General features: G+C 50.3%; 1 protein-coding gene across 1 annotated transcript; it reads right to left on the bottom strand.

Annotated features, from left to right (window-relative positions):
* Nucleotides 1-9,844: 9,844 nt before the first annotated feature.
* On the bottom strand, nt 9,845-12,506 carry Gpr84 (G protein-coupled receptor 84). Its single transcript, XM_048350353.1, has 2 exons — nt 12,419-12,506; nt 9,845-11,190 (listed from the first exon to the last, which is right to left on the bottom strand). The coding sequence occupies exon 2, from the start codon at nt 11,180-11,182 to the stop codon at nt 9,992-9,994; it is 1,191 nt and encodes a 396-aa protein (XP_048206310.1). The 5' UTR covers nt 11,183-11,190; nt 12,419-12,506; the 3' UTR covers nt 9,845-9,991.
* Between the last annotated feature and the right edge of the window lie 2,844 nt (nt 12,507-15,350).

Here is a 15,350-nt window from a genome sequence, read left to right as displayed (position 1 = left end):
CTGACTGGCTCTCCTGGGCTCCTTCATGCTGACAGGTCATAAATTGTGTGTGTGTGTGTGTGTGTGTGTGTGTGTGTGTGTTACATGGCACATGGTAGGGATCTGATGCCGGGAAAGGAATTTCTACACAATTACTCTATTTTCTGGTTGCAGCCTCTTGCCTTGAGGCACCCCATTCTAACCTCCCCTCCCCCCTGCAAACAGATCCCAGAATTCCTGGTACTCCAGAGACCAATTCTGAAGGTACTTCCAACATCACAGAGATCCTGGCTTTCTCACTTGGAATGCAAGTCTGCTGGAATGTCCAGGATCCATAGCATAACCAAGAGGCCCCCTGTCCCCTCACCACCCACCCCCATGCCTGCCCACCAGCTGGTCCTGTCCATCTTCTCTTCCCACTCTCCTTGTACATCCCCCTCCTCCACTCTGATCCCTCCCCCAGCCTCTGACCCCCAAGCTGCCAGGGGCCCAGATCAGCAGAGAGACAAAGACAGGATTTATCACCAGTATTGAGAAACAGCCAAGAGACCAGGGCTCAGGGCAATGGCTGACCTCCCTGTGGTGGGAGGGAGCATTGGGCTGGAGGGTAGAGGGCTGGCTCCTCATAACCCTCAACTTCTATGCCATTCCTGCTCTCTCCCTTATATAGAAAGCCTGGGACAGATAAGAAGACAACCCAGAGACATTTTTGGCCTCAGAAGGAAAACTTGAGAGAAGGGAACATAACTGACTTATGAATACCCAGGAGTTAGAAGCCATAGGCAACCAGGCCCCAATTGTTTCCAGGACTAGGAAGGAATTGAGGAAGAATTCCACAGCAGCAGATGTGATACAGAAGTCTGTTCTCTAATGTAGAGATGGATTCATAAGGTAGACTCTGATTGTCCATAGGGCAAGAAAGAAGAGTCTTAAACTGGGCACTGGTGTCTCACATGTGTAATCCTAGCTACTGAGGAGGCTGAGAATCGAGGATCAAAGTTCAAAGCCAGCCTGGGGAGGAAAGTCCATGAGGCTCTTATCTCCAATTAACCAGCAAAAAGCCAGAAGTGGAGCTGTGGCTCACATGGCAGAGTGCCAGCTTTGAGCAGAAAAGGCCATGTAAGAGCACAAGGAGTTCCTGAGTTCAAGTCTTAGTGCTAGAGGAGAGGGGAGGAGGGGAGGAGTACAGTCTTATCTGAAAATGAAGAAAAAGAAATTCTTGCAAGGTGCCAGTGGCCCACACCTGAATCTTAGTAACTCAGAAGATTGAGCTGTGAGGATCACAGCCAATCCCTGATGGAAATGTTGCAGAGACTCATCTCCAATTAACCACTAAAAAGTCAGAAGTGAAGGTGTGCCTCAAGTGGAAGAGCACTAGGTGCTATCAATTTTATTACTACTATTAACATAAAACCTTGACAAACAACAACAACCAGGGACAGTGTCCAGGCTCTGAGTTCAAGCCTCAGAACTAGCACCAGAGAAAGGAGAGAGGAGAGAGAGAGGGGAGAGAGGAGAGAAGTAGAGAGAGGAGAGAGACAGAGACAGAGACAGAGAGACACAGAGAGAGAGAGGGAGAGGGAGAGGGAGAGGGAGATCGCTTGGCTAATGGTTACCATCTCTAGCCCCTTTGAGAAAGCCTTTATCTCAGAGATCCTCAGCTCCCTCCTGAAAGGGAGCAGCTAGACCCTGACTTACACATTGACCTAAAATCTCTAGGCAGTAGACAGGGGTGTGGGTATGCACATACTCGTGCGCGCGCACACACACACACACCTGCAAGAGAAGGGAATGATACAATCCCAATCTAGGAGTTTCTGGGAAGCCAGAGTGTATATCTTCAGTGGATGGATCCTCAGCTCCCTAGCTGACCTGGCTAGGGGTTCTGTGACCCCTCAAGATAATCTTAAGAAATCTACCTCTGAAGGTCTCAATCCTCCCAGCTCCTAGCTCCCAACATTCTCCTACTCACAATCCCACCAATCCATTCCTGCTCAAGGTCTGGTGAGAGAAAACTTGTGGTGTGGTCTCCTCTCAAACTCCTATGCAAAGTCAGGCACCCCTGGCTCATACCTGGAATCCTAACTACTCAGGATGTTCAGCTCTAAGGATCATAGTTCAAAGCCAGCCCAAGCAGGAAAGCCCAGGAGACTCATCTCAAATTAACAACAAAAACAAGACAAAACAAAAGCTGGAAGTGGAGCTATGTCTCAAGTAGGAGAGTACTATCCTTGAGCAAAAACCTCAGGAATAGAACCCAGGCCTGGAGTTCAAGCCTAGGCCCTGACTATAAACTCCAAGACTAGCACATACAAGCAACACACACACATACAACAACAACAACAACAACAACAACAACAAAAACAAGAACAACAGCAGCAGCAAAAAATTTCTGTGCAAGCTGGAATCACAAAGTAGGAAGCTTTACTGGGAAAGGATCTGCTGGAAGATTAGGGGAAAACAAAAGAATTGCCGCTGGAGGGGGAGGGAGCTGGGTAAGGAAGAAACAGGAAAAGGGAGAAGGGAGTCTCTCTTTTTTCCTTACTCCCCCTTCCCCCAGTTGAGGAGGCAGATTTACAACCTTGCTTTGGGGAAGGGGGGGTGTGTGTGCATAAGGAAGACAGATCTGCAGTTCTGCCCTCTGAGTGTCTGGGTACTTAGTTTTAACTTCCCCATTAGCATCAATCCCCATCTTGCTGCCCATCCGTCTTCTGACATCAGCTCCTTCCCCTCTCTGTAGCCCAGGCTTTCTGACCCTAAGTGGCTCTTAAAGGGCCAGTCTAGACCTTTTCTCCCTCCCTCCTCCCAGTCCAGGCAGCAGGCTGGTGTGTGTGTGTGTGTGTGTGTGTGTGTGTGTTCACATGAACACTGTAGCCATCTTTGCTAAGACCAGAGCAGATGAAGGGCATGGTGGGAGCAAAGTGACTCTCCCTAGCTAGCTCTCTGTTCTCCTTAGACTTTGTTTATTCTTCTCCCCCCCCCCCCCCTCTGCCTTTTCTTCCCTTTTCTCTTTTTGTTGTTTGTGGCAGATCTCACTATGTAGTCCAGGCTAGTTTTAGCACCACAACCCCCCTCAGCTTTCCAAGCACTGAGATTACAATGTGTGCCACTATGCTGGCTCTGTCTACCCCCCATCTTTGTAGAGTAAGCAGTGTACAGTGTAGAGTAAGCAAGCTCACTGCCTGGGCTAAGGGGTCACAGACTAGAGGCTTTGAGAGCAAAGGCCTGATGAAGTCATGGACTTTTTTAAAGCAGTTTTAAAATTTTTTATCTTATTTTTTATGTTAGGAAAGTAATTTAGGAAGTAGTGTTGTGCCTCTAGTGGTACAGCGCTAGCCTTGAGCTAAAGAGCTCAGGGACTGCGCCTAGACCCAGAGTTCAAACCCAAGAAGTCATGGATTTTATAGGCAGATATTTCTTCCCCCCTTCCTATCCTGGAGGCTCAGAGCAAAGAAGTGTCAAGAAGTACCAAATGTTTTTTTGGGGAGAGTGTGTTTTACCTATTTATTTATTTATTTTGTGCCAGTACTAGTGCTTGAACTCAGAGGCTGGTCATGATCCCTTAGCTTTATTTATTTATTTTTTTGTCGGTTGTGGGGCTTGAACTCAGGACCTGGGCATTGTCCCTGAGCTTCTTTATCGCTCAAGGCTAGTAGTGCTCTACCACTTTGAGCCACAGTGCCACTTCCGGTTTTCTGGGGGTTAATTGGAGATGAGCGTCACAGACTTTCCTGCCCTGTCTGGCTTTCAACCATGATCCTCAGATTTCAGTCTCCTAAGTAGCTAGGATCACAGGCATGAGCCACCAGCACCCCATTTTCCCTTAGCTTTTTCTCTTCAAGGTTGATGCTCTGCCGCTTGAATCACAGCTCTACTTCCAGCTCTTTGGTAGTTTACTGGAGATAGGAGTCAATGGACTTTCCTGCAATCCTCAAATCTCAACCTCCTGAGTAGCTAGGTATGATTATACCCTTTCTCCGCCCCCTCTACCCCCTCTCCCCCCTCAAGGCTCCAACGACTGTTTTTAATTCTTTGCCAGCTCTGGGGGTGGACAGGTTGGAGCCAGCAGCTCCTAGGAGATGCCCCTAGGCCCACATTCCTAGCCTCCTTTCCCAGGAGATGGGGGAGTGGGAGATTTCAAATCTTCTTTTCCCTGTGAAGGAGGTGACAGGCTGGAGAAGGCTGCCTCTGAATTTCCTGGCTCTTCTTTTGAGCTGAGGCAGGCACTGCGGAAGCAGGCTTCTCCCCATCTTCTGCAGAAAAGCTGTAACTGCACCCAAGGGCTTCTAAAGAATGTCGGAATGCTTGGAAAGTTCCTTCCCTATCTGCCTCCACTCCTTCCTGCTGCAAACCTCTGCGTTTCTCAGAGGGGCTCTCCAGGATCGTCAAAGTCCCTTCTTGATATCTGAAACCCATTCCTCACATCCCCAAGTGCTCCTTCTCTGGCTCAGGATGAGAGGGAATAGGTGGGCAGGGGGTCTTGAGAAAGTGGCCATGTTAAAAATAGGAGCCCCCAGCTGCACCCCTAGTGGCCCCTTATTTATCACCTTCTGAACCTCACTCTCAAGGAAGCATAAATATTACTAATTCCTGAAGGCTTAGACCTGAACTCATAAATCTAACTGGGGAGGTGAGGGGTGAGAGGAGGAGGAGGCCTGTGAAGTGGGGAGACCAGGTTCCCTGGGGGAGATGCCCCACTTGTGCCCAGGCTGACAGCCAGTCTGGAGGGGAGAGCAGGAGCCGTGTCTTGTACCTTTCCATGTTTCCTCTGGGGATTCGTCTTTTTCTCATTGCCTCCCCACTGAACACCAAAACAGAGCAAAAGGAAGTGGAAATACCTAAGTGGACCTGGGCGATGGTCTTTCTTAGTAGCCCTCCATCTTTCTCCCTCCCTCCTTCCAGCTGTCCTTCCCTGCTTCTCCCTCCCTCCTTCCTTCCCTCCTCTCAGTCAGTCCCTTCCACAGCCATTGTTGGGAAAGGAACTTTTCGTCCCATTATTTGGAAAGAAAACTCCCCTCTGAGGGCTCAGAAGCCCCCGGTGACTGGTCCTTTCTGTCAGTCTGTCCTTCCTTCCTCTTCAGACCTCTTTCCCCAGACTTCCTTCCTCTCTCGAACCTGTCCCTTCACTATCCCCTTCACTCCCCAGTTCCCCTTCTCTCCCTCTAGGGTCTCCTCTCCTCTCCTCCCCATCTGCCCACTGTGTCACATCCCCCCCCTGGGCCGCAGTTCTTCCACCCCCTTCCCCCCCCCCCCCACTCCCAGGCCTGAGGCCTACTCCCCGCGGCCGGCGGAGGAGAGAGGAGGGGGCCGAGGTACAGGTAGTGGGAACGCGGCCGGGACGATGTGGAACGCGAGGTGGGGAGGGAAGGGGCGGAGGGAGGGGCAGCCTGGCTCCCAGCGGCGCCCCCCTCCTCCTCGCAGCCACCAAGCCATAAATCAAGGCCGAGGCGGACTGGCCAATGGGAGAGTGACTCGTAAATCGGCTTGTCAAGATCAGCCAATGAGAAGGGACGTTAAATCAAGTCCTGTCAGCGCTTGGCCAATGAAAGGCCCTGGGCTGACCATAAATCTGCCTGTGAGAGACAGCGAAAGAGAGCGAGTGTGTGGGCGAGCGAGAGCCCGCGAGGGCGGGGGGACTGGGGAGAGGAGGCGCCGCGGGGGTGAAGGGGGTGGAAAGGGAGGGAGGGGAGGGGGGAGAGCGAGAGGGCAGAGAGAAAAACCCGCGATAACTGAGATGCGGGGGACGGAGACGTCCTACAGGAGAGACGGACAGATGGAGAGAGACAAAGGCCGGCGGGGGAGACGGTGTCAGGCAGCGCGCGGCCAGGCGCGGGCTCGCGCGGGGCACGCGCATCCGAGCGGCCTGGCGCCACGGACGTGCGCACCGCAAAGTCACTGAAGCCCTCTCCCCCCCCCCCGCCAAAAAAAACCCAAAAAACAAAAATCTCACTGTCTTTTCACTCAGACCTTTATTGAAATAAAAGTGAAATAAAGGCCAGGTGGTAGGGGGGTGGGGAGAGGTGAGAAAGGGTCTCCTCAGAACACAGGGCTTCCCTGTGGTGTGTCCTGAGGCCTTTTCTTCCCCAAATCTACACCCCCCCCCCTTCCCAATTGAGAAGTCCTTCCTGAGAGGTCTAACCTCAGTCCTCCCCGCTGCACCTTCCTACTTTGAGGAAGCCTTCAAGGAACGTGAAAAGTGAACCCTTTTACAAGCTTCAGGGAGTTGTCAGCTTTCAGAATCTTAGAAGGCCTGAGGAGGAAGGACTTCAGGGATCAACCCGTCACTTGATCCTAGTAGGAGCTGAGCAAGCCTGCCCCACGGTGGTTACTGAGCCTTTCATGCAGGCCATCAGGTTAGACTTTGCCCTCAGAACCAGGGTCATGCCCATTTTACTACCTGTAAGGTCTAAAGGGGGGTGGGGTGGGATCTGCATGGAGCCCTCCCCCTCCCTGAGGTGGACGGGTGTCAATTTTCTCACTTATAAAGAGATTGTAGTAGACCTTTCCGGGGAATTTTTTGAGCGTTCTATGAAATAATCTAGTTGCAGACTTTAGAACTCCACTAGGCTTGTGGGAAGCGTAAGCCCTGCTCTCTTCCCCTTGGCTTTGTACCCATCATGAAACCTGAGTGGTCTTCAAAGAGCTACTCCTGGATATGGTGGGAATTTTCAGGTACCAGGTCTTGAACTCAGAATTTTGAGCTCTTGTGTAGCTTTTTTGCTCAAGGCTCTATCACTTGGAGCCACATCTCCACTTCCAGACTTTTCCTGACTGATTGGAGATAGGAGTCTCTCCAGTTCAAACTGAGATCCTCAAGTCTCAGTCTCTGGAGCAGCTAGGGTTATGGGCATTGAGCCATCTGAGCCCAGTTCAGTTTATGGTTTCTGTCACAGGAGGCCTCCTAGACATGCATATGCTGGTTTAGGAGGCAGGTTGCCTGGGACTCAGAAACATGCTGCATATGAGGATATCGATCTGTCTATTCTCTGTGATTATTTCTATTTGTATTTGATTTCCTCCAGACTTTGCTCTGTTCTCAGTCCAGATGTTTGGGGGGTAGGAAGAAGGGCAAGCCGACAGCTAGAGTATTCATGGTCCTCACATTCCATTGCATTGTCAGTGAAAAGGTAGTGCTCCCCCTGCTCCCCCATCCCACCCACCAGAGACAGTGACTTCATGAAAATGGAGATCTGTGCCTCACATTTCTTCTTAAGCTTTAGGGATGAGGGAAAGCGCAGACCCCTGGGTTTCTACCCAGCTGGTCACCTTTGGTCCTGCAGGTCCTTCCTGTCCATCTGGGAAGTCAGAAAGGAAACACAGAGAACCAGCGCCACCTGGTGTCCACGGGTGATTTCAGGCTGTGGGAGAGCATGCCAGATTTATTCATGCTGGAGTGAAAAGAACTGTGGTTTCCCCCCTAGCCTGGCCCCTGATCTTTCTCAACAAGTGTCTCTCTTCTGCTTTCAGAAGCTAGGGTAACAAGAGTTTCTGGGAGAGATGGGCAGCAAGAGGCCTGGGGAGCAAGGGACTTAGCCCCAAAGAGCAGACCCTGCCAGGGCAGTTGGAACCCCTGTCTGCCTTGGCCTCAACTACATTCAGTTCAAGATGTCCTTAACTAGGCAGAGCTTTTGTGCAGGGCACAGGAATGGGGAGAGGGCTGGGTTCACAGGAATACTGTCAAGATGAATTACCAGCCAGGCACCGGTGGCTCACACCCATAATCCTAGCTATTCAGGAGGCTGAGATTTCTTTCTTTCTTTTCTTTTTTCTTTTTTGAACTTTCTGGGACTTGAACTCAGAGCCGGAGCACTGTCCCTGGCTTCTTTTTGCCCTAGGCTAGCACTCCACCACCTGAGTCACAGTGCCACTTCTGGCTTTTTCTATATATGTGGTGCTAAGGAATCGAACCCAGGGCTTCACGTTTACGAGGCAAGCACTCTACCACTGGGCCTTATTCCCAGCCCCAGGAGGCTGAGATTTGAAGATTGTAGTTCAAAGCCAGCCTGGGCAGGAAAGTCTATAAAATTCTTATTTCCAGGGGCTGGGAATATGGCCTAGTGGCAAGAGTGCTTGCCTCCTACACATGAAGCTCTCAGTTGGATTCCCCAGCACCACATATATGGAAAACGGCCAGAAGGGGCGCTGTGGCTCAGGTGGCAGAGTGCTAGCCTTGAGCGGGAAGAAGCCAGGGACAGTGCTCAGGCTGTGAGTCCAAGGCCCAGGACTGGCCAAAAAAAAAAAAAAATTCTTATTTCCACTAAACTACCAAAAGCCAGGAGTGGCGCTGTGGCTCCAGTGTTAAAGCACTAGCCTCGAGCAAAAGAAGCTCAGGGACAGCACTCAGGCTCTGAGTTCAAACCCCAGAACTAGTTAAAAAAAATAAAAAATCTTTTTGTAAGGGGGGAATAGGGCCCATTTCTGGGAAGTAAAACATAAAGGCAAATCCTTTGAAAGCCTTTCCCATTTTTCTTATTTCTCTCTCTCTCTCTTTTTTTTTTTTTTTTTTGGCCAGTCCTGGGCCTTGGACTCAGGGCCCGAGCACCGTCCCTGGCTTCTTCCTGCTCAAGGCTAGCACTCTGCCACTTGAGCCACAGTGCCGCTTCTGGCCGTTTTCTGTATATGTGGTGCTGGGGAATCGAACCTAGGGCCTCGTGTATCCAAGGCAGGCATCCTTGCCACTAGGCTATATCCCCAGCCCTATTTCTCTCTTTTTTATTAAAAGCAATTTGTGTGTGTGTGTGTGTGTGTGTGTGTGTGTGTGTGTGTGTGTGTGGTGCTGGGGTTTGAACCCAGGGCTTTGTACTTGCTAGGAAAGTGCTCTACTATTAGAATCACACCCCCTTGTTGTGTCTGTTATTTTTCAGGTAGGATCTCTCAATTTTTTTTCCCAGACTAGGCTAGACTGCAATGCTCAGTACACAGACTTATGCTCCATACATAGCTGGGATGACAGACACCCACTATCATGCTCAGTTTATTGGTTGAAACGGCAGGTGGCTTTCTCTAACTTTTGCCTAAGGTTGCCTCCCAACCTCTGCTTCCTGTGTGCCTGGGATTATAAGCCTGATCTACAGGTCTGGGGTACTACACATGTCTTATAACATGGAAACCTCAAGTAAAGGCTATGTCCTTGCTCAGCTGATGCCTACCTCTGCTCTCACATAGCTCCCTTCTAAAGTTCTAGCTCCAACCCTGATCTTCTTTTCCTTCCAAGGAGACCATGTGTTTTATCATTAAAATCATATGTTTTATTATTTATTTCCCTGTCCTGAGATTGAACTCTGGCCTTGGTGCTGTCCCTGAGCTCCTTTGTGCACAAGGCTAGCACTCTGCCACTTGAACCATAGCACCACTTCCAGTTTTTTTCTGAATAGTTTGTTGGAGATAAGAGCCTCGTGGACTATCCTGCCTGGGATGGTTTCGAACTGTGATCCTCAGATCTCGGCCTCTTGAGTAGCTAGGATTACAGGCATGAGCCACCGATGCCTGGTTTTATTTTATTTGAAACAGGATGATCTCACTGTATAGCCCACACTAATTTCGAAATAAAAATCCTCCTGTCTTGAGCACTAGGATTACAAGCATGCCCTAGCACAGCAAGCTGCAATTTATTTATTAATGATTAATAATACTTACTGGATGCTGGTGGCTCATGTCCAATCCTAGCTACTCAGGAGTTTGAGATCTGAGGATCTCAGTTCAAAGTCAGCCCAAGCAAAAAATGATGACTCTTATCTCCACTTAACCAGCAAAAAAGCTGGAAGTAGAGGTGTGGCTCAAATGGTAAAGCACCATCCTTGAGTGAAAGAGCTAGAGGAAAGTCCAAGGCCCTGAGTTAAAGAGTGCGTGCACACGTAGAGCTCTTCATTCATTCTAGGGCTGAAAACACTGGTGGAGGAGTGGGGTAGCTTGGTGGACAGTCCAAAGGTCTTTTTTCTGTTTATCTATCAGCTGCCTGGTTTGGTGTTTAAAGAGCCGGTGGCCCTTGGTTCTGGCGCGTGGGCTCGGAGTTCTAACGCAGCCTACGAAAACTCTGGGGCCCTCGTTTTAACACGGAGCCGTAAGCCTGGCGGAACTGGCGGTTCATGACTGCATAGAGAACTGGATTGATGCAACTGTTGAGCCAGGTGAGGTTGGCAGCAAGCATATGGAGCACCCGAGGGGCCTGGATCATGGCATCCAGGAGGTTGAGCAGCAAGAAGGGGAGGTAGCTCAGGACGAAGCAGAGGAACACCGCGAAACACATACGAGTCACTCTCCCAAACTCTGCCGGGGAGTCGTGAGCTCTTCGGGCTCCTTTGGTTGGCGGGGCCTTGGCAGGTGCCTCTGGAGGGCTTTTCTCTGCCATCTGCTTGGCGGCTTTGCTCTCTCCCTGGCCCCTTGCTTCCGATGAGTCCCCTTCGAGGGTCTGGCTGGTAGCAGCACTGACGGGTTCGGATGAAATTCCTTCACTGGACCCTCTCGATGGCAGCCCGCTGTCCAGCTCCTGGAAACGCCCAGGCATAGCCTCATCCGTCCCAGCCACGTGGTTGGAGCGGGTGCTTGCGCGCTGCAGCCGGTACTGGTCCAGTGCCTGGGCCGCTCGTCTCACTTGTCGATGGATGAGGCCATAAAAGATGCCTACGCTGCCGAGCCCAAGCACAAAGTAGACAGCCAGGAGGATGGTGGTATAAGGCCGGCCTTGGGAGCGGTGAAAGCTGCAGGTACAGACTGCGGGGACCAAGATATAAATGGACCAGAGGGGGGCAAAGCTGGCCACTCCCACCACCCAGGTGCCCACCAGTGCCAGCACTGTCCCCCTGGCACTGAACACTTGAGGAAAGAGCACAGGGTGGGCAATGAGGAGGTAGCGTCCCAGGGCAATGAGGCACAGGGTGAGGATGGAGACGGAGTTGGAAACGAACAGGAGGAGTCCGAACACCCTGCAGAAGGTGGCACCCGTGCGCCAGTGCAGGTGGAGGTAGGTGTCCACTGAGAAGGGCTGGAGAAGGGTGCAGTAGAGCAGGTCGGCCAGGGTGAGGTTGGCGATAAGCAGGTTGAAGCTGGTGCGGAGCTTGGGCTGGATGGCTAAGGCCAGCAGGGTGAGCACATTTCCCACGGTGCCCGTCACAGCCACCACCACCCCCCAGCTAACAGCCACGTAACGATAGCCCAGCACAGACTCGTGGTAGCAGGAGAAGTTGGCATCTGGGGTTTTCCACATGATGGAGGCTAAAGACACAGGGAGAAGAAGAAGAGGGAATAAGAACCTGGCCTCCCACCTTAGGGCTGCTAGCCAGGCACCGGTGGCTCAAGCCTATAATCCTGGTTCCTCAGGAGGCTGCAATGTGAGGATCGGGGCTTGAAGCCAACCCACGCAGGGAAGTCCGTGAGACTTTTTTTTTTTTTTTTTTTTTGGCAGTCCTGGGGCTTGGACTCAGGGCCTGAGCACTGTCCCTGGCTTCTTTTTGCTCAAGGCTAGCACTCTGCCACTTGCGCCACAGCGCCATTTTCTCTATATGTGGTGCTGGGGAATTGAACCCAGGGCTTCATGTATACGAGGTAAACACTCTTGCCACTAGGCCATATCCCCAGCCCCTCCGTGAGACTCTTATCTCCAATTAACCACCAGAAAACTGGAAGTAGCACTGTGGCTTAAAATGGTAGGGCACTAGCCTTTAGCAAAAGAGCTCAGGGGCATGGCCCAGGCCATGAGTTCAAGCCCCACAATGAACAAAAAGGAACAAGCCCTCTCCAGTACGTAAGTCTGTGAGACTTTTTTTTTTTTTGTCAGTTGTAGGGCTTGAATTTGGGGACTGGGCACTGTCCCTAAGCTCTTTTGCTCAAGGCTAGCACCTCTACCACGTTGAGCCACAGCATCACTTCCCGTTTTCTGGTGGTTAATGGGTGATAAGAGTCTCACGGACTTTCCTGCCTGGGTTGGCTTCAAACTGGAATCCTCAGATCTCAGCCTCATGAATAACCAGGATTATACATGTGAGCCACCAGCTCCTGGCTTATGTGAGACTCTTAGCTTCACTAAATTACCAACAAAAGCCAGAAGTGGAGCTGTGGCTCAAGTGGTAGAGTGCTAGCCTTGAGTACAGAAGCTCAGGGTCAGTGCCCAGATCCTGAGTTAAAGTCCCAAGACGGGCACAGAAAAAAGTGGGGCTACTGATTATAATCACCCAAGCCCACTGCTGAAGTTCAGCTAAGTGGGGCTCGAGAGCAGGTTAGGAATGGTACCCCACTTTCATAGGGAGAACTAGTTGGGAAAGGTCTTAGGACAGGAAGCAGTGCCTTCTTCATAGAGACAGCCCAACCACTCCAGTGGCTTTCAAATCCCCCAGACCAGCAGTAGCCTCTTAGGAACTTGCTAGACATATACATCCTTAGGCTCACTCAATCACAACAGGGTGGGACCCACCTATGCATTTCCAGAGAAGCCCCCTTCACTCACCCCAGAAGTACTTCAAGTCTTCTGTTTTCTCTCTAGTGGAGGAAGCCCAACTGGCCTAAAGAGCAGACCTTCTTAGTGGGCCTCCAGGGGGTCAAGCAGGAAGCAGAATGTCTCCTTTTCTGCTAGAGTAAAAGAATAAGAAACTCCCCAGTTACTTAATCTCAACCACACTTCCTCACCTCCAGCTGAAACTACTCATTTTGCTTTGGCTACTGAAATCTGGGCTTCTGTGTTGAATTTTTTTTTAATTTTAATTTTTGTCAGTTATGGGGTTTGAGCCCAAGGCCTGGGTGCTGTCCTTGAGCTCAAGGATAGTGCACTATCACTTTGATCCACAGCACCACTTCCAGTTTTCTGGTGCTTAATTGGAGATGAGTCTCACAGGCTTTCCTGCCCACACTGTCATTGAACTGCTATCCTCAGATCTCAGCCTTCTGAGTAGTTAGGATTACAGGTGGAAGACACTGGTGCCCAGCTTGTATTTTCTGTTATAATTTACTTCAGAGTTGTTTCACTCTTCCTCTTTCCTTCCAGAAACTCAGACTATTTCCTTCTCCTCTTGCATAGCCAGGCACCTTACAAGATCACTGCTGAAAATAGTTTGGACATGTAGAAATATGTGCTTGTAGATCAGCTGAGCCACTTCTCAGAAGATAAGACCGGATTTCAGGCTCTAGAAGCTTTGTGTTTATTTTGTAGGGAGCATTACCTTTCTTCTCTTCAGGGTTTGGAGATAGTTTCATTTAGAGTTGACACTCTGGCACATCTGGGAAACAGAGTTGCATTAAAAAAAAAAAAAGGTGTGAAACGAGTCGTCCAGGATTCTGGCTTCATTTCCCTTATAGGAATAGGCTTCCTGATCATCTATCCATTCATTCATTCTTCCATTCACTCCATAAATCTGTATTGGGTGCCAGTTAGGACCAGCATCTGAGCTAGACAACAGAACACTGGAAGGTTTGACACAAAGCTTTATGCAGTGTGGCTGGGGACACAGATAGGTAAACATACAAATGCTCAATGGTGCCTTAAAGCAGGGGTTGGGAAAATTCAGCCTCTAGGCTAAATCTTGCTTGTGGTAGTAGTATAGTAGTAGTAGTAGTTGTTGTTGTTGTTGTGTGTGTGATTAGTACTGGAGCTTGAGCTCAGGGCCTGAGCACTTTCCCTTCTTTTTTAGCTCACAGCTGGCATTCTATCATTTGAACCACCACAGCCTTACTTCCTGCTTTTTATTGGTTAATTGGCAATCAAGTTCTCATGGACTTTCCTCCCCATGCTATCTTCAAACCACAATCAGATCTCAGCCTCCTGAGTAGTGTGGATTAAAGGCATGAGCCACTGGCTCCCTGTTTCCCCGCCCCCCCACCCCCCCTCCCAGCCCTAGAAATAGGATCTTACTGTGTCATTAGGCCGGTCTTGAACCTATACCTCAGTTTTCTCAGTGCTGGGGGTCAGGCATATACCACTGTGTTTAATCTGAATTCAGTTAAAAACAAGCAAGTTTGAGGTGCCTGCGATGTGTCTTCATTTCCCAGCCATTCCAATCCCTTTCATCCTCTGTCCACATAGCACAGAGGTTTACTTTTCCCTGCCTTCTCTTCCATGAGGCCACTCTTGCCTCTCATGCTCTGGATCCCAGCCACTTCTTTTTAAAGCCACAAAACAGAAAACTCTTTGTTGGGTTCCAGTTCTGAACTCACAGTGAGCCCCTAACCCCCAACTTCTCAGTTGACAAACCAAGGAGCCCTTATCCCCATGTCCTTCCTCTTTTAATGTCAATGTTGCACCTTTCCAGTTCCTGTCTTGCCATAGACTGGAAAGCGGACAGGGAGGGGACGTGAGAAGAGCCACATAGCTACTGGGTTTTTGGACTAGATGGAGGGGTCATGGGGCTACTGGCTGGGCTTGTGAATATATAGTTGAACTAGTTTCTGGGATTAAGAAGGAGACTCTTTCACCAGGCAGCTAAGTGCTCCTATTTCAGACCAATTGGAGAGCCAGCTAAGACCAGATAGTGTCACATATCTGCAAATGGCATACGCCTGTAACCCTAGCTACTCAGGAGGCTGAGATCTGAGGATCAGGGGCAGAAAGTCTGCAACTTTTAGCTCCAATAAACTACTGAGAAAAAGCTGGAAGTGGTGCTGTGGCCCAAGTGGTAGAGAGCTAGCCTTGAGCACAAAGAGGCTCAGGGACAGGGCCTAGGCCCTGAGTTCAAGCTCCAGGACTTAAAGAAGAAAAAAAGTCTTCTGGACTTTCTTGCCCAGGTGGGCTGTAATCCTACTAGTCAGGAGGCTGCAATCTGAAGATCATAGTTCAAAGTCAGTGGGAAAGAAAAGTTCATAAGATGCTTGTGTCTAACCAGAAAAAAAATCTGGAAGTAGAGTGGTGGGCTCAATTGTCAAGTGCTAGCCTTGAGCAAAAAAGCTAAGGGACAGTGCTCCAGCCCTGAGTTCAAGCCTCAGAACCAGCACAAAGCGACAACAAAGCAACAAGCATGGTCATTTTGTAGATGGAAAAACAAGTCTAGAGAGGGCAGGGGCAGACCCAAAGTCACTATCCCAGGCCAAGCAGTCTAGAGTTCAGATTCTCAGACCCTGTTGGTCTTCGCCTCTTTCTGTCTGTCTTGGGTTCCTACAAGAGGCACAAAAGCCCAGATGCTGTCTTTTGTCTGGGTTTATATCCATCTCCCCAGAACGGCAAAAACACATCAAAGCAGCAGCCTGGCCCAGGGGAGACTCCTTTTCTGTGTCGATGGCGCCGCCTTGTGGACTTGTGTGGAATTCCCAACAACTGCGGCTGGAACCCCAGACCTTCTGGACCAGCCAAGTTTACCAGAGCTAGGCGGGACTGGGGGTGGGACAGGGAGCCTCCTCCCATTTTCCAGTTCCCCCCATCCTCCCTGCCAATCCAGATACATCTCTCCAGAATA

This window comes from Perognathus longimembris, chromosome 1 (assembly GCF_023159225.1).
Source record: "Perognathus longimembris pacificus isolate PPM17 chromosome 1, ASM2315922v1, whole genome shotgun sequence".
Lineage (NCBI taxonomy): Eukaryota > Metazoa > Chordata > Mammalia > Rodentia > Heteromyidae > Perognathus > Perognathus longimembris.
This window is presented reverse-complemented; position numbering and strand designations above follow the sequence as displayed.